At 36.3% G+C, this 19140-nt stretch overlaps 1 protein-coding gene across 3 annotated transcripts in view; it reads left to right on the top strand.

The window, feature by feature from the left end:
• DDC (dopa decarboxylase) overlaps positions 1-19140 on the top strand; it is a 72220-nt gene that overhangs the window by 37172 nt on the left and 15908 nt on the right. For all 3 annotated transcript variants that reach the window (XM_040548513.1, XM_040548512.1, XM_040548514.1), the window contains 5 exons: positions 1813-1956; positions 9830-9896; positions 11974-12068; positions 13927-13994; positions 18660-18736. In XM_040548513.1, the coding sequence (XP_040404447.1) occupies positions 1813-1956; positions 9830-9896; positions 11974-12068; positions 13927-13994; positions 18660-18736 (451 nt within the window). The remainder of the gene's footprint in view (positions 1-1812; positions 1957-9829; positions 9897-11973; positions 12069-13926; positions 13995-18659; positions 18737-19140) is intronic.

Here is a 19140-nt window from a genome sequence, read left to right as displayed (position 1 = left end):
TTTTAAGGGCCACTGAATGTGAGACCTCAGAGCTGGGAGGAGCATCCAGCTACTCCTGGCAGTGCTCACCCGACTGTTTGGGACCAGGACAGAAGTCAGGGTAGTTGTTTGATATTCTCAGATTTTCTCAGACCATTGTCTTCATCTACTTTTGTTTTGTTTTGTTCCCTCTGGCTACCTTAAGCAGCTGCCCACTCATTTCACCAGTTCCTGTTTGGTTCCTTGCTGTCCTTGAGGATGGTGGGAGATTCCTGAGTACTTTGCTGAGCACTAGGTCAGCAGAAGGTCCCTAAAAATTAGTAATCCAAAGGCATCTTGGTGTTTTTAACCTTAAAATTGTAAATGGCTATAGTTATCAAAGAGCTTTGTTACAATTTTGAAGGCTTGAGGAAGCAATTCTTAGGTTCTGACTAGCTAAGAACCTCAGTGTATTGCTGTAGCTTACTTATTTACGATTCTTACCTTGTACAATTTGGTTATAAAATATTTCTTTCCATTGTATACTTGAATGAAGTATTGTATTGCTGTGGTAAACACATTGTGTTCCACTTCAAAGGCACGCTCCATGTGTCTAGACTTCCAAGTTTTCTCAAGCTGGTGCCTAATTAGTTGACCGAAGTAGTTTAACAAGAGGCACTATTGAGGTACAAGTTAATAGTAAATCTACGTTTAAAATGTGTTCCATGGATATGTTGAAGTTGAAAGGCAAAAGCTTTATTTTCATCTAGTCTTGTTCAACCAATGTTTTGGGTTAATCTTCTCCATGATTACATGCTAATTAGAACAGAATTAGTAAGTGCTCTTGTACGCACTAGCAAGAATCAACAAGGATAACACGGAGATTATGAATGACAGCAGTCAGAACATGACAAGGTGAAGAATTTTTCAAATTATTGATGATTAATGAAATATCAGAAGATGAAAGATAAGGTAGCTTTGTTTGATTGATTGATTTTTTGGTTTAGCCATGCCTTAAAAGAGTATTTTGTGGCTAAACATACCTTTTACTATTAATACATTATTATTGTATTGTACTTCACATTTTAAAGAATTTCTTAGTAATTTATTTCTCTTTAATGAGTTGTTCTTTATGTTCTAAAAAAAATATATCATTTAAGGAGAATCCAAATAAAATAGGTTATAAGCAAAATAAATTAGTGAGAATAATCCTTAGTTACCTAAAAAAATAAATGAATGATTGAAACACAATTTATTTAGTAGGTAATCTAAAACAAAAGGGTCATGCAAGACAATATCTCAGCCTATACTATACCATGTCCTATATCTTTTTATGGTTCGGTAAAGCTGTATACCATAAAAATATGCTCTTGAGCAACTAAATTATTATCAGGCGGGATGATTATCTGCATAGTTTTTGGTTGATCTGGAGCCAAATCCTGAAGCTCATAATCAATTCTGCCTAATTGAAAGCAAGTTAATTAAAGCTCTCACTAAGGTTAATTGAATTCTTGTCTGAATGAGACCATGGCAATAGTTTTAAGAATACTTCAGGATTTCTGGTGGTGTATTTGTGTATGTGTGTGTACTAGTGTGAGTGTATATATATATGTGTGTATGTATATATGTGTATATATATATATATATACGTGCGCCCATCTGTCTGTATGTCTATCTATATGAAACAAAGAGAGAGAGTCCTTAATAATATCTGTTACATACCAGCAACAGTTCCAGGGTCTCAAGTGTTGCTTTACTTTAAATAAATGATTCTTTTTTTTTTTTCAAAGTCAAATTAGCTTCTTACATTCCAATAAAAGGTGTCTGTCTTAAAACTTGCCCATTTCCTTGCAGGCTCATTCATCAGTGGAAAGGGCTGCATTAATCGGTGGTGTGAAGATTAAAAATGTTTCTTCAGATGATAAATTTACTGTTTGTGGTTCAGCCCTAAAGAAAGTTTTGGATGAAGATAAAGCTTCTGGTCTTATCCCGTTTTTTGTGAGTACTGGATTTTAATTAATCAGTGGATTTATTACTTCTCATAAACTGTTTTCGAGATGAGTAGATGATCTTATTCGTAACAGAGGGATTGATAGGCAGAATAGCCTATCAGTAGTTTCCATGAATGTTCTTCATACCCGTGAACTTTGCTAGAGTCATTTCAAGTATTTATACATGCAGTAAAATAACTGTAATCAAAGGCATTCTTGAAATTTAAAAGGCACTTTGCAGGAGGAGCAACTCATTTGACCAGCTGGTTACACTTGTGGGCAAAAATGATGTTTTAAAAGAAGATGAAGTTATACTAGACAGTTGAATAAATGCAGGTGAATTTTGTATTTGCATCTAATCCTGCAACATTATAATCTCCTGGCACTTGAGTTCCAAACCACCTCTTCTGCAAAGGTACACCTTCATTTGTCAGGTTCTAACTTACATGTAAAACAGATGTAGAGACACCTTTAAGGGATGGCATCTCAAATTTAATTTAAACAAAACAAACAAACAAACAAACACTTTCCCATCCTTGCTACTTTAGCAGAGAAAGGAACCTCCGTAATGTACCCCAAATATCAGCAAGATCAGATATTGTCAGACAGGTATTTGTGAGTATGTGACTTATCTCTAACAAGTCAGCTATAGCAAATCTGGCTGTGGTGGTGTGAGGTGTCATGCATTCTTTTTATCTGTCTGCTTTCCTTTCCAGAGATTCTTGCTTCCACAGTAGTCCAGCAAAAGCAAATTGTTTGTATCTCAGTAGCTAAAGCTCATAATCCGTCAAGTTTTGACACAGAACAGTTATAGATTGCTTACAATTACGTAGCATGGTTCTTCTATGATCAGTACCTGATTAAAAAGAATATTTGCTATTCATCAGATCAACTCCTTCTGTCAGGTCAGAACAGCATCTTACAAATTTTACTTTTTTTTTTTTTGTGGAGTAACTAACTTCAGTTTTTGCTGTTGTTTGTTTGTTTGTTTGTTTGTTTCATACATCAAAAATGTTTTGCTCATTTCCAAGCATTATTCCTGTACAAAACTTGATATCTTGATGTAGACCATGATCTGCATGGACTTATAAGTGGGTGCAATATGCTAGCAATAATATGTTTTTACTGGCCTTCCATTAAAGAAAAGCTCACATTAAAAAGAAAAGAAAAGAAACTGAGAGCTTCAGAAATGTGATTTTTTAGAGTCAAAAATATCTTTTTTTTTTTTTCTCCAGAAAAGCCATGTCTGACAACAATTGTTCTTTTCTTTCATGTGCTAACATTTTGAAAAGTGCTAATGTGACTTAGATTTCTATGAACTGTTTCAGAAAAAAAAAAAAAAAAAGCAGATTAAGCTTGCTTACAGTCATGGATAAGTGCCAAATGGGACAAAGAAGCTTAAATTTCACAAAGCCTTTTGAATATGTAATCTTTTTACTCTTGTTATTACCCTTTAGTTTTATGTATTATGAGGATGAATAGAATGAAAAGTGTTTGTTAGATGTGCAGTATGCTGCAAGTTTCGAGGCTGTTTAGAATTGGCACGTCTTTGGGATAACCAAGCACATCCCATCAATTGCTGTCTAATATCATAAGACTATGAATGAGAAACAAAGCATCTATAGGGCTGCCTAAATGAACTTTCTTCTGCTCCTGTTGACGTGGAGATACGCCATAAGGTGTGTTTTATTTCTCTGTTACGTTACGCTAGCTCATAATATTTGATATAAGGTCCTACTTGTTTATCTTTCTGTTAATTTTAAAGAATTCCAAGTACAGCACTATATCCCATTTCCTCACATTAACAAGAATGTTAATGTTTTCTCCTCATCTTTTGTCCATTAACAAAAAATACAGCTTGTCCCCCATAAATATTCATTCCTTATTAATCTTTCTATGTGTAGCAAGAGGAAATAAAAAATTCTGTTTTATGCATTCAGCAACACCTTTACAAAAGGTGATTTAACTGTTGTTTTTTTCTTCCTCTGTTTGCTTAGCTGTGCAAAACAGGCTTTCAAAGGCAGCACAGGCTCAGTCTGTGTTAATATGGCCTGTGCCAGGTCTTCCATTTATTTGTATACATAAAACATGTCAGCTTAGATTAAACTAGATCTCATTATCCTTATGGTTGGCCTCTTAACTCAAAAGGTGTGTTAATTCTCTGTCATGCTGAGCAGCAGTCCATGCACTGTATTAATGCTCCCTTTTCTGGCTTGCAGATTTCAAAAGCTTTTCCATTTCTTTTGTTCTTGAGTAATTTGGTGCTATTTTATTTTGTTCTGGTGACAAAGATATGCACATTGCCAAGGAAACACCTTACGCCACTTTATTCCTTGTCTCCCTGTATTCACTGATCCTTCACTAAGGGGAGTGATTCAACATGAAAGCAAAAAGTTTAGCAGAAGAAATTCTGCCTGAAGAGACTTGCAACAGCAGAGAGAAAATTCCTAATGAAGAGATCTTGGTTGCGCCCAAGCTGATGCACTTTCTCTTATCAGCAAAAGAAAAGTTTTGTAGGGGATTAAAGAGAAAATGCAAGCAAATTTTCGTGGTTTATATGCATGATCCTGCTCTTAAATTCAGTGGACAAACGAGGAGTCATTATACTGAAGTTGCTTGTAGAGGTGAGTGGAGAATCAGGGGTGCATTCGCTTGATGTGAAGGAGGTTCTATCATTACAGCAAGCTGGTCATTACAAGTTTGCTTTTCACATACTTAAGATTCGGTAATCATCCTTTTTTGTAGGGAGAAATTGTCTTTAAAAAGAGCCTTTGAATTCCTATCCATCATCTTTTAGCACTAGTAATGTGTATATCACTTTGAGTGTAAACTGCTGCCAAAGAGTGTACCCAGACCTCTACTTGTATTTCTTTTTTTTTTAATTTCAGACTTGTGTTATTATGTCTCTTTCAAAATACTTATGAAGAAGTTGAACAGGGACATATTTTGATACAGTAGAGCAGGCAGATGGTGCAAGCAATGCACTTAACCATGTCAAGTGCTGAGGAGCCTAAGTTGCCATGATTTACTGAGGAGCGATTTCCAAGTGTGGCTGATACTCAGCCCTTCATCAGGCCGCCAGTGAAGGGGGAGCATTAAAGCATGTGCTGAAGCCATGTTCATGTCATTAATTATAAACATTAACTAGAGGTTAAGCATGTGCTTAAATGCTTTTCTCCGTTGGGTCCTATGCTCCCAGTTTGGGGTAGGCCTCTACATAGGATGAGTGTTGATTGGGATGCCCGAATGTGGAGACCACTAAGTTATGTGTTACTGAATTCAGAAAGAGGGCCCGCTGCATTCAAGCCTTGTGTGTATGAATGTGTGTAAGTGGTCTGTGGGCTTTATGCTGTCTACCATAAATCAACACTGATATATTGCAGCTGGCATATATATATAGTACAATACACTTCAGCCAGCTCATCCAATATCATGCTGCTGTAACGTGATCTCTTTGCTGCTGAACAAAGGCCCAGCACGAAATCTCTCTGATTCTAGCTGAAATGACTCGTCTGAATGATGATCTGCAGGATATTAAGAAAGAGGCTGTTTGTATCCGGACTCACTCGGGAAACAATAAATCAGAGTTAGACTGACAGAGGAGCCATCTTTTCAGTAGGACTTAGCACTTAGATCCTGACCACAGACTGCCATTTGGAAGAAGTATTCTTGAGACACATACACACAGCCAGGGCAGTGTTTCTTAGCCCACAGTTTGCGAATGATTACTGTTTCATTGGATATTGGCTGTGGCTTAGTGAAATATTGCAGTTTACTTCAAGCCACAGACATTCTCCTGAGCGCAAGCTGGCAAACAACTGAGTAGGAGAAAATAAAAATAATAAGAGAACATGTAAAGTTCTGCCTCGTTTTAGTTAATTGCAAATGAAAAGCTCTGTGGTGAAACTATGCAGAATGTGTCCGCATCTTTTTAAAGAGCTGTGGGAGGTCTTAGGTTAAAACGATTGAGAGTCGTTGCTCTCAGGCATCATAAAGATTCATGTATGTTCCCTGCCATAGCTCTTGATTTCAGGAAAGTAATATCTGGGATGACTGATGCACGCGTTTTAGCTGCTTTGTATTTGCAACAGGGGCTGAGTCAAATTTGAAGTGCACAGCCTGAAAGAGCTAAGGCCTGCAGGCTGTACTGAGCCATCAGTCCCATTTCTGCCACGCAGCCTGTCCCCCGCCCCTTGCACAAATGTGATTTTCCCGGTGTTACACAGGTTACAAATTAAGTTAGACTCATTGCTTAGTACTGAGGCAGGGCAGTGAGAGCCCTGACAAGAGCAAATGCTGTCATTTTAAGTGGGTTTTGAGAATTAAAACAAGTAGCTTTGAGGCTTAGACACCTGCAGAGAGGACGAGAAAATTATTTTAGAAACTGAGGTATACTTTACAGAATAAGCCATTATTTAAATTACTAAGCATATGTTTGAATTCATATAATCTCTCACTGAAGCAACATATTCCTTATACTGATTAGAGGGAGCATACTTTAGCTGCAGTACAACACTAATAACAATAATTTGTAACTCTCTGTTGTGAAATTGCCGTGATTATTTTAATTGCTGGACTGAGCAGCAATTCACCCTAATCTTGTCTGAAAGTCCACAACCTATTATTATAAAATATACGCATAAAAGCAGAGCTAATTCTATAGTGCACTCTTTATTTTGGTATTTTCCAATCTAATCAGTTAACCACTATTTTTTATGTGTTTAAAAAAAACTGATTTTTCATCATGGTATTTCTTGTGACCCAATTTGTAGATCTCCAGTTCAGCCGAAGATGAAATATAGATTTCTCATGATTGTGGGAACATCTCAGGTAGACAATAATGTGATAAATATATTTTCTCTTACTTCATATGAGCATGCTCTACTAAGAAAAAAAGGAGCAAACTTATTTCTTTTTTTAAAAAAAATATCCTGCGCCTTCTTTAAGGCAACCTCCTTTAAAAGATAATTGAACTTCCAGAGAGCTCATAAGTGTACCTCAGGGCACTGTAACCAGTCTGTTCTTCTAGCGTCTCAGGAATATGGGAAGACCCAGTATAGATGAAGGTTAGATCATCTGGGGAGAAAAATGTGCTAGCAGTAAAGTTTTTTATCTGCATATTCAATGTGCTTCTCATTTTCTGAACTGTATTTTTTTCAAACTCAGGTTCTTAGTAGCCTCATACAGAGAAAATACGGAATTGCCCCTTTCTTATTTTAATAATCACTTTTCCCATAGCCAACATTTTTTATTAGTGCAATGAAATCTGGTTATGGTTATTAGTATTACTGTAATTATCAAATTGGGGGAACATGTGCACTGCAAGGGATAAAATATTTTCAGGATTTTTTATGAATACATTTAAGCAGGTCTGCACAGTAGAAAGGCAGTATATGACTTCCTCTGAGTGTACCTAAATTTATATGTATTGAGTACATTCAATTTAACGGAAAAATTCAGCTCCCTACAAGAAGTTTAAATCTCTCTGAGGTGTATGGCACAGTGTAGATGCAGATATGTTCAAAAGGGAACTTGAAAGAGAGGTTTTACATCTCTAGTAATTGAGTATTTAATCAAGTCAGTATTCTTGGTATGCATTATTATCAATTTCTGGCTTTTTGAATATATAACCTCCTGTTCTTTTTACTGGATATTTATGTTAGTATGGGATTTCGTAGTAATTTTGAGAAGTCTAGTTTAATAAGTATTAAACAACCATCTCTCACCTTGCACGAATCTTCTAAAAATTTGGAACTTATAAATGAAAATCCCATCACATTTAACTGACTCTTTGTTTGAAAATCAGATTATTTTTCCAAGACGTCCGTCTTTTCTAATATGCTGTTACTACTTTGTTTCATTGAATGAAAGAAAACAACAACAACAACAAAACACTTTGTGGGAAATGTGAAAAACAAAAATACATAAACACTTTTAAAGTTCATGAGAACTTGTTGTTAGGACTAGTGAGGCAACCCCCAAAAGGGAAAACCAACTTTTATCCTGAAAAGTGTACAGGACCTGTTTCAAGATGTGACTGGAGATGATATTTAACAGTCTCCAATATCCAGTAGCTGGTAGAAGTGAAAATGTTAAGAAAATCTCTAGCTTCGAAGAGTGACAACTTTCAAGTGAGGATGTGCTTTTGATGGAACACACAAAAGGGTAAATATTGGCAGATATCAAGCAGACTGCTTAAGTAGAGCAGAAATGCTTTGTGTAGATGTGTATCACCTTTTAAAAAGGAAGGAAAAAGATTTTTTTCGGGAATCCTCCTGAAAAAGTTCATATACATTAACATTTGTGTAATGGGAACTCCTAGAACTAAGGAGGTATCAGTGACATTCAGAAGAGATACGACATGAATGTCGAAGCTAGAAGAATAGAAAAGTATACAATGTCAAGTTAAATGTGGTATTGGGCTAAAGCAGATCAGAGGATTTTGGCAAACTTGCTATTGGCATAATAGCACTACATTATTTTTTCTCGGAAGTAGAGAGACTGCGAGCCAAAAGCAGGTGAGGCCACAGCAGGTAACCTAAAGCCTTTCTTTGCTACAGACGTATTTACTCACATGAGAGAACAGACCAAAAGGCCACCCAGTGCCCACTCTCCTGCCACCAGCCACACCTCCCAGCTGAGGTGCATCAGAAAAATGTTCTCATCAGGAAATGCTTCCTGAGGGTGTCATTCCTGCTACAAAGACAAGCAGTGAACCCAGGGGCCCTGTGTACCTGCCGGTTATGGAGCTGCCAGACAAAAATGCACTGTGTGGAGTTATAATGTATAATTGTATCTATATTTTGCTAAGACAGCATGTTTGTTTTCTGAAAGGTGTAGTGGATGGACAAGTGTCATCTAGGTGTTCCTTTCTCTTCTTAAAGGATTTGTCATGAATTCGCAGAGGGACCTGCATGTGCACAAAATAGAAAACCTCTGCAAAATGTGGCTAGTTGTAGAAGGACAGGGAAAAACACTCAAAGCAAAAGATGGTACATCTGGTTTCTGGCTTGTAATTCTGTCTGGATATTCCCAGTAAATTACCATAGTTTATTTTCACCTGATTATATTCTCTCGTTACTGTGAAACTTTCTTCATTATAATATGTAGCCTCTGCTTTTGGTCATGCAGCAGGAGACGTTAAATGAGGACTTAACAGGATGAAGAAAGCATGGTTCCAGATTTTTAGGATGAATCTGGGATAAAAGGTTTCTCTGGGAAAAAAATTTGCAAACTTTATAGTAAACATATGCTAATGGTGAACAGGTCCCAGGCTGCAGATCCCCTGAGCATAAATCAGTTACAATTATCTGTTACGGAGCTGTGTGACTCCTTAATTCAAAGAGTAGCTTTTAATGATCCATTCTGTCAACAGGAATTCCAGCACTTTTGAGTTGCTTAAGTTCAGAGCTTGCCTATGTAGCATAAACTGCAAATCATTTTGATGATAATTGCATATGTGGGACTGGTATGTGGGCAGGGGGATTGGAATAGGATGATCTTTATGGTCCCTTCCTACCCAAACCGTTCTGTGATTCTGTGGTATTAGGCCACATGGTAAGCGTGTGGAAAACAGAGAATATATATAACATTAGCATTGATATTATACTATGGCTGATTCATCAGTCAGCTTTGCATTGATATTTATTTTATCCATTTGTCTCAATAGAAGCTCTGAGGAAAAAAAATAGATTCCCAAAAGTTCCACTGAAGAATAGATATTGGCTAAAATGAAATTATTTTGTCCTGTAACATCTATTCTCGTTGTTTACTGTTGCCTTTACAGGCAGTTTTTCTTATTTAATAATTTTCTTTGCTGCAACACCACTTAACCAAGTTTTTGCCTCTTTTTTTTCTTTTTTTTTTTTTTGGCTCTGCAGTTTTGTGCAACACTTGGAACCACACCTTGCTGCTCCTTTGACAGACTGTTAGAACTGGGTCCTATTTGTAAGTCTTTGCTGCTACTTTCTAAAACTGCAGATACCAGTTTAAGCCACGCTGAGTCATTTCCAGGGTATTGTGCAGTGTCAGTGACCAAATTCAATAAAGCTACTTGTAGATGAGACCTACAGTTACAGTTTTCTTTCTCATATGAGGTCAAGCAGTCTCAAACCATTAAGGAGTACAGAGAACATTGCCTCAAGATTTTTTGAGGGGGCATTTTGGAATACTTTCAGTGAAAACATAATGTAAGTGCTTCAGTTTGTAACATTTTTCCTCAAGACCCTCTGTCTGCAGGAGCAAACAGAGCAATGCAGATCGTGGAAAAGCTGAACTCTAAACCTCCTCTGCACCAAACGTTTTGTTTCTGTTTGGTTCTGCAAAAAGCAGGGAAATGTGCACCAAAAATCCACATGTATTCTCCTTAGTCCTTCCTCTCTTCTTCCCCATTTCCTTCCTCTTGCAAGTAAACGTGTTAAGTACCAGGGCGCTTAACACATTGACCGAGTCATGGGCTCTTCATAAGTATTTCTGACTTATGGTCTTCTATTGAGGCAAGCTTTGATCTGCCACAAGGCTGGCTGGTGAAAATGCAGCCAAAGTCCATCATATATTATCCAATTGCAATATATATTCCAATACATTTAGAGCAGGCAATTTATAGCTACAAGCAATCAGAAGCAGCCTCACAGAAGCAGGCCTAGATTTGATGTTTAGTTCATTTATTCGGGCAGAGCCTAAAACACTTAGGATTTATGTGGTGGTGACTTGCTTTGTAAGGTTCCCTGCCCTCCAGCAGAAGACCCAGAGACTTGGTATTCTCCTAATCCTCCTTTCTACAAAAGGTTTGTAGTAGTCTGCCTAGCAGCTAGAAATTATTTTGCTGCTCAGATTATTCCTATAGACCTGACCTAATAAAATAGTAACACCAGTACTCCTAGGGATAGCAACTCAGTGTGTTTCACCAGCTGCTCCCAATGACTTCCTGTTTGTGCAGTGGAGACCAGCAGAAGCATTACATGCCGCTCACATCAAAAGACTTATGTTAGCATTTCTGTGTGTAGGGGAATTTTCGTGTTAATATACATGAGCAGAAGTCCTATAAAATAACAGCAGTGTCTCAAACCAAATATATTCAAAAACAAATAATCAAATGAACTTCGAACATCTCTTCAAATAAGCCTACCTTATGTGGATGATAAGACTAATATTGTATTGGCTTTTTCCAGATATTATGCAAGAAGAAAATGTAGCTCACAAGAACGCAAATTTGTGCATGAACTTGGTGCCCAGGTACAGGTCTGAATGGCTATACCTCTGTATGCGAAAAACATGCATCAGAATTGGTTGGTGACCAGTATAAAGATGTTATATGGGCTTCAGCCATCAACTGATAGACTAGAATCTGTAATACAGATGATCAATAGCAGACCGTGAATACTTAATTGCAGAAACTACGTGAGAGGCTCATATGCTGAAATATTTCTGCAGTGAGTAATCAAAATTAGTCCTTTCTTAACCTTTCAGTGCTTGCTCTTGGATAAGACTTGCTCTCAGTCCTCAAAATAAATACTTTGCTTCACATAGTTCAAAAGCCTGTACATGCACATATCAATATGTGAAAAAAAATATTTAGAAATATGTGTGTTTTGTTTATGGTTCATGAGTTAGAAGTAGGGAGCACAGCTAGAAGTCTAGCTGCTGTTGCTGAAGTAGTGTTATTACCATAGAAATCAATAACTACATCTCCAGATACATCTTTTAAAAGTGTATTTCATAACGGTTCTTACGTTAAAAATATTTAATATTTTATGTTATTTAATGTTAATAAGAAAAATCTAAATTTGTAGGGATCCTGTTGCTGTAGAAGAACTGGGGAGGAAGAGGAGGAAGAGGAGTATTTTATGTATACATCTTTATGTACTAATGGAAACCCAAATAGTAGCAATATTTCATGTCTTAATTTTAAATTGGGAAAATACTAACATCAAAGAAAATCTCTCAGGCACGTGATTTCATGCAAATCAACAGGGGTTTGTAATCTGTTGTTTAATTTATTATCTGTTCGATTCTTATTTTTTAGGTAATAAGGAAAATATCTGGATGCATATTGATGCAGCCTATGCTGGGAGTGCATTCATCTGTCCTGAATTCAGGCATCTTTTAAACGGAGTAGAGGTGAAGTGTTTCTTCTATACCAACCTGCTAACACCTTGCTCTTCTCTAGAATTTTTGTGTTTCTTTTACATCCAATATTAATGACTTTTCTAGAATCTCTGAGTATGCTTCACTTCAACTTGCACTGCAAACCCCTGTATATTCTATTACCTTAATTATGTTTATATAATTTTTACCTCTTTATCTTGCATTCTGGGACTATGCAAATTACCACAGCATGTAAAAGTTTGTCATTTGGAAAGGCTAACAGTTAATCAACCAAGTACCTTACAAAATCATCCAGAAAAAGGGAGCTTTTTCACAAATGTCCAAAAAAGCGTATTTGATTTGTAACACCCTAATTCTGCATCACAAAAAAAAAAAAAAAAAAAAAAAGCCCAACAAATTAATGAGCTCATTATGCCTGATTTTCGCTTACATCCTGAAAGTCATGTAGGATGCAGCCAGTAGCTGTATCTCAAACAGATGGGGTTTAATAACCAAGAGAACTAAATGAAATATTCCCCCAACAGCACTTGTGTTCCTTCTCCCTCCCCTTGCTGAGCTACTTGGCAGTCAGTTGCTTAGATAAGGATACTTCAATTTCCTGCTGCTTCCCTCAGACAGTCAGATAAGTCCTTGTCTTCCACATCAGTGGAGAAAATATTACTGTTTGGTAAAGCCAGAAGTTTAAACAGAGCACTGATAGGTAGCGACTAATAAAGAAGAGGAGGGAAACCCCCCTAGCAAATAAAGCATTTCTTTCTGTCCCTTTTTTTTTTTTATCAGCAAATGAAGCTTGTTGTAATTTCCTGTGGGGGAATATATTTTAAATTATTGTTATTGGTTCCTGAAGGAAATGAAACAACATCCCTTGTCTGGGCCAACATTTGTCATAAGAGTAAATATTTAACAACCACAAATAGGTTTCTTAGCATGCATAATACAGGGAGATAGATAGATGGATAGACAGACAGATAGATAGATAGATTATCTCTTATGAGAGTAATTGTTAATTTCTTACAAGTGACAAGGAAGGCTATGAGAAGTAAATGAGAAAGGAACAGTGCTACATGGAGTAGTCAGACCCTGGTGCTGCCAGGCCCCCATCTCTTTTTTAAGGCTGATAGCCCCTGCCTTTGTTAACACAGCCTACAGAAGAAGTGTTTCCCACACGATTTCAGTCTTAGTAGCTACCTGGGTTTCTTCTGCTGCTATGTCTAAACATATGTAAAGTAAGACTGGCTTGTTCCATGATTTATACAACCATGTATTGTGAATTCTTGTTTTGTGTTGGCTTTTCTTTTGACTTAGATGAAAAGATGACTTCCACTAAAAGAAAGTATCTAGGCAGTTTAAAAAAAAAGAAAAAGATAATTTCCTGATCATTTGTAATTTTATGGAGTAATGTGGTACACAGATTCTGAATTAACTCTATCATGTGTCTCTCTATGTGAATTTTGTGTGTATATGTTAATATTCTTGGAAATAGAAAGCGTAGTGAATTGTTTTGGAAATTGGGATATGAACCTCAGCAGCTACTGTTGAGTATGCAGAATTTTTTTTTCGTTTATGCTGAGATATATACTTTTGCATAAGACACGTATCCAAAAGGTGTAATTGCTAGCAAATGATCAAAATTTTGATAATACTGATAGGTCAGCTGCACCTGACACACCAAACCTGAATTCCATCCCCAAAATGAAATGAAGATTTAACTGCAATAGTTATTAAGTAACGTGATATCAGTAGGAACGTTATCTATAAAGCCCCAAGTCAGGAACCATAGTTAAGGTGTACTCAGGCAATTTGACTAAGTTGCATCATTAACTCATGGGTCCTTTTCTCTTTCATAATTTATTTATTTATCTATTCTCAGTTTGCGGATTCATTTAACTTTAATCCTCACAAGTGGCTCCTAGTGAATTTTGACTGCTCTGCTATGTGGTAAGTATTACAGAAAAAGGAAACATTGCAAGAGACAAAAATCACATGTTAAATTAATCTGCCTTCCTAGCAGTGGACATTTATTTACATTTCTCTATTGAAATGAGGAGTTCTGGATAGCTTTAACTCTTGTAATTTACAACATTCTCTCTTACATTTAATCCAAGTTTAAAGTACAATTTAGAAATAGGCCTGAGTTCTGCATTGTGCTCTAGAGAGAGAAAAATCCCGGAAAGTTGGCAGATTCATACTTGGTGTATTTTGGGACCATTTAAAACATAAATGAAAAAAACTCCCTTTAAAGACATTAATGCAATGAACAACATGGTAAACAGAACTTTTTCTTCTTTTCCTTAAGACTTCTTTATGTTTGAGCCTTGATTCTTTCAAAACCCTTTCTAAAAATGGTTGGTATTTAGCTGATGAAAAACAGTTGATTTCAAAAAGGACTATTTATGCAATTTTTTACTGATTTTCAGTTTCTTCAGATGACAGCAGAGACTACATTTTGATATGAAAAGATGCCGAAGTAGAAACCAGTAGACATACTTTGAAACAAAGTGAATTAATCATAGCAGTAATAATAAGATCCCAAAATAGATTATCTTTTTGTGTCCCAAACTGAAATTTCCAGAACCTAGTGTCTACCAGCATCACGACTAATGATACTTACTATCAAAACAGCAGATCAGTAAATGCAGACTATTTATCAAAATAAATGAAAACATCAATTTCAGTTGTAATTGAAGAAAATCTATGCAAAAATGAAAGAAGAAGGAAAAAATGAAAGTTAAAAATGAAACTTTAAAACATCATCCAGATAAAACTAATTTCTTTCTGGAAGAAAAGAAGAAAAAATGTGTGATAGTGGTCACTCGATTGCTTTTGGTTAATCTTTGGCTCTTTTAAAGTCCTTCATGAAGTTGACTTTTGCACAAATACATTTATTATTCAGATAATACATTACATTTTTGAATATAAGATTATTGTTGACGTAGGCACTTCAAATACTCCAAGCCATAAAGATTTTATTCTTAGAGTAAACGGCTTAGGTTTCAATCCTGATTCATCAGTAATGGCAGCAATTAACCAGGACTCCAGTTTATAAGTGCCTCATAACTGGCAGTCTCTTTCTGCATATGGAAGTAAAGAGAACATGAAACTTTGCTTGTTTCTTCCAACTTTTCACATCATTTGAAGATATTGTTAGCAAAGTATCTGCTCTCAGAAATGAGAAAATTCACCGTCATTCTCTTTAATGTTTACAGGACAATCAGGGGCCAGAGTCTTGTCCATACCAGTTTCATTTTTCATTAATTCTGCTTTCCCCTGTAACCCTACGGAACAATATTAGAACTTTTTACCTGGCTTTCCAGGAAAACAAGGTATATACAGTCACACTGTCTGTCAGTTTATGTTCCCATCTCAAGAGGTTGTAGCTTCTTCCTATCAGATCTTAGACTTTAGGCTTAAGAAAGAGTACTTTTAGGTGTTTTTCACCATTTTTTTTTTCTTGATTTTACTGGTAAAAACATCAGATAAAATGTATGTCTTTATAGATATGAAGATTCCATTTCTAGGAATCTCAAGACACCTTGCGAAATATCTCCTTACTCAAAGCTACACAACTATAGCCTACTATTAAGCCTTCACTTCAGCAAGGCATTTATGTATTGGTGTTATTTGCCTGATATGGAATGTAGTATATATTTAGAGTTAAGCTCTTTGGCTTGAAGCCACATCCATCACCAAAAGAAGACCAGCTATTTCTGAGGTCTATGTCCAAAATTCACCTCTCTTATCAGATGTAATGCTGCCCAAAAAAGTGAAAACTCATTTTAAATGTAATAAGGGATGAAAGAGCCTGGTAGGAAGTAAATGTGATGACTCTGTAGTCCTTTTAGGATCCATGGAGAGTATTAACCATAATTTTGTAATAATAAAGAAAGAGTTCAATATACAGTGAACACCATTTCAGAATCAAATTAAACTGAGTTCCATTGACAGCAAGTCTTCTAAATCACCCAGACTTGCTGGGTGATTTAGTGATTTCAGCACTTTTTCCAATAAATGCTCTCATTTCTTTTCCTTGATTAAGAAAATCCATCCATTAAATCTGTAATGTAATTATTTAACTACTCAGTGCAGTATGTAACACTGATGTCACTTGCGCTTTGGAGGCGATTTCATTATAAACCTTTTGTAAAATATTCAGAAACTTCTTGATGTACAAAAAAACTCAGTTTCTTAAAAAAAAAAAAAAAAAAAAGAAGGAATTTAATATAAGCACTCTAAGAAGGGTATCCAAATTTTGTATTTCGTTAGAGACTCTGCCTTAAAACTCCCAGACAGTGTTGTCTGGCCTGTTTAATTGGTGTTCTGCAATATTATAAAAGAAGAGTTGTCTTTTTTCAGACAGAGAAAAATAATCATGTTGCAAAAGTCTTGACATTTTTGCTTTTCTATTACTCTTTACAGCAGTTAAGTGTTCACTTTTGGTTGAGAAGGTTGTACTTGTATTTTAAAGGAAGGTGCTTACAGGAAATGCTCTTCTGTAGCTGAAAGCGAAATTTTCCTGTTGGCTTTTAATATGTAGTAATCTCTTTGGTTATTTTATCTATTGAAATTGTTAACATTATTAAAATGTGCAGAATAGAGTGAGGCTGCTAAAAGCTGCAGATGTGCAAGCCAGATAGTTCCCTTTTCACAGATTTGCACTTCTTTATTCACCAGGACCTTTACTGTGCATTTCATATTATCAGTACTTAATATGTGATTTTTATGCCATTCAAGCTAGATGTTAGCCTATTACCATACAAACATCAAGCCTTTGAAAAATTCTAGTTTATAAATTAATTTTTTTGAAATATATGTTCAGGAACCTTCAGTCAACCTTGGATAGTTGCAAAGGAAGTTAGGAATACTACTTCTATCCATTATCAGACCACACAAGCACTTAGTGCAAAGAAGTTTAAGTTTCACTTAAGGTGAAATCTAGACGTTGCGTATAGAGGTACAGCTCAACTGATTCATATACATTTATGTCCAGGCTTTGGATTTATTTTAGTAATCCTTTTAGATGGTTTTTTATGGTTGTCAGATTAAGACCTGTGGAGTCCCAAATGGAACAGACACCATCTTTTAAAAAAGCAGGAACATCTCAAAGATTACTAATGCCATATTAATAGCAATGCATACATCAACCCACACTTGATAGGATGCAAGATGACAGCAGTTTAATATCTTCTAACTGAACAAATATTCCTGCAAAATTGTTACTTGTTCCATTGATTAGCACAGCATATTACAGGAGGAGGAATGAATCTCCCACAATACAACTGATGTGATGCTATTGCTTGTAATTTGGCTTAGTTGCCTATAGAATGAGCTACTGCAACATGAATATATCAAAGAAATCAAACATATCAAAATACAGTGGAACAATTTAGAGGTTGTTCACAGTATTTACCCTAAATAAAATGGCTTTTGGATAACAGTTTACTTCCTTTGTCCACAGGACGTTTCCAGGACACAAATTTATTTATATATTTACTTTAATGTAGAGTATTCTGAATGTCTTCTACTATTTTTTATGTGCATAAGCTTACTTATCTCCAGCCGGGTGCTTCTGATACCTGAAGCCAAGTTAACCTTAGTACCCTCCTTGCAATTAAATAGAGAAGGCCTTCTCTTTGATTAAGATGTTTAATGCTTATGGTTTTATGTGCACTTTTACATTAAAACATTAAGAAACATAAAAAGAAACATACTCAGAAAATGATAAAGGATTTTAACTTTTGCCTTTTGGTGTGTGCCCATGCTGACATAATATTGATCACTTTGTGAAATGCTTACAGGCTTAATGAAATTACAGTGATTTTTCCTTTTTTGATTTCTAATTTCTTCTGCCAATGTAAAACCCTGCATCTGTAGAGGTGAGTCAGCCTGACACACCGAGTGTTACCCACTGGTAACGTGTAGCTTGTTCCCTCTGAGAGGGACACCTTGGCTTTTGAAACGTGGTCCAGTGACACCACCCAGCAGCTGGCACGAGCGAGGTACACTTCCCAGTTCCACGTTGCGCTTCAGGATGTCTTTCAGCAGTTGTGTCTTGCATCCAGCTAGGCTGCCAGGAAGGCTGGTACGAGAGGGAAGCCTGCTTCTGGGCAGGGTGGCCAGACCCTGAGGGCGGCTGCCGCCGCCGATACCCACGGCATGGAGAGACGAGACGGCGGCCAGCATCCACAGAGCCCCGGCGCTGCTGCGTGCCATGCCTTGCAAGCCACAGCTCTTCCCACATGGCTTTGTACTGCAGTAATTTCAAGGCAACTTCTGTTGACTGCAAACATTAGCATTGCTTTAACTAGTCTCACATTCTGGTGTGATTGTCTATCACCATAAAAAGATCCTCTGCGTCTGGTTCTTATCTGTTTTTAAATATGCAGTCATGCTGCCCGTTCCTGCTGAGCCTTACACTTGCTTCTTGTAAGTACAGTACTGATATTGCTGTGAAAAAGCACTGAAAATGGCACAGGCTGTGCTCAGGAAATACGCCAGTTTAAACATATTTAATTTTCCTTCACTTCTTGTGGAAATTTAATGCTTTAAATTTTAATCCTTAAATTTCTCTCTTTTTTTTTTTTTTTAAATCTTTCTTTCATACAGGGTGAAAAAAAGATCAGATTTAATAGGTGCCTTTAAATTAGAACCTCTTTACCTGCAGCATCACCACCAGGAGTCTGGTAATTTTATAATTAAATAAGATCATAATTGTTTTATTTGCACACTGATATGTAATGTAAAAAAAAAGACTTAAGATAAAAACTGAAATTCTTAAAACTGCCGAAGTTGTTTAGGAGCCTATTTCCATATTCAAAATGCTTTAGGAAGTTAAGTTTATTGAAGTGCAAACGTGTTTAGTGAGATTTTAGTTAGCTTAAAAAACAATTGAGGGAAAGCCATTTTATGAAGCATTATAGTTCACACACAGCACAATATTTTCATATTGTGATTTTCCCTACTCTGTATTTAACATTGGCTCTTTGCAGGATTGTCGAGGCAAGTCTTAATGATCTTTTGGTAGTCAAGTAAATATAATATTGGTTGCTATGTATCGAGTCCCTTAATCTGCCTTCCCCGATATATA

This window comes from Cygnus olor, chromosome 2 (genome assembly GCF_009769625.2).
Source record: "Cygnus olor isolate bCygOlo1 chromosome 2, bCygOlo1.pri.v2, whole genome shotgun sequence".
Classification (NCBI taxonomy): Eukaryota; Metazoa; Chordata; class Aves; order Anseriformes; family Anatidae; genus Cygnus; species Cygnus olor.
The sequence above is the reverse complement of the archived record's forward strand: the minus strand, read 5'-3'. Positions and strand labels throughout refer to the sequence as shown.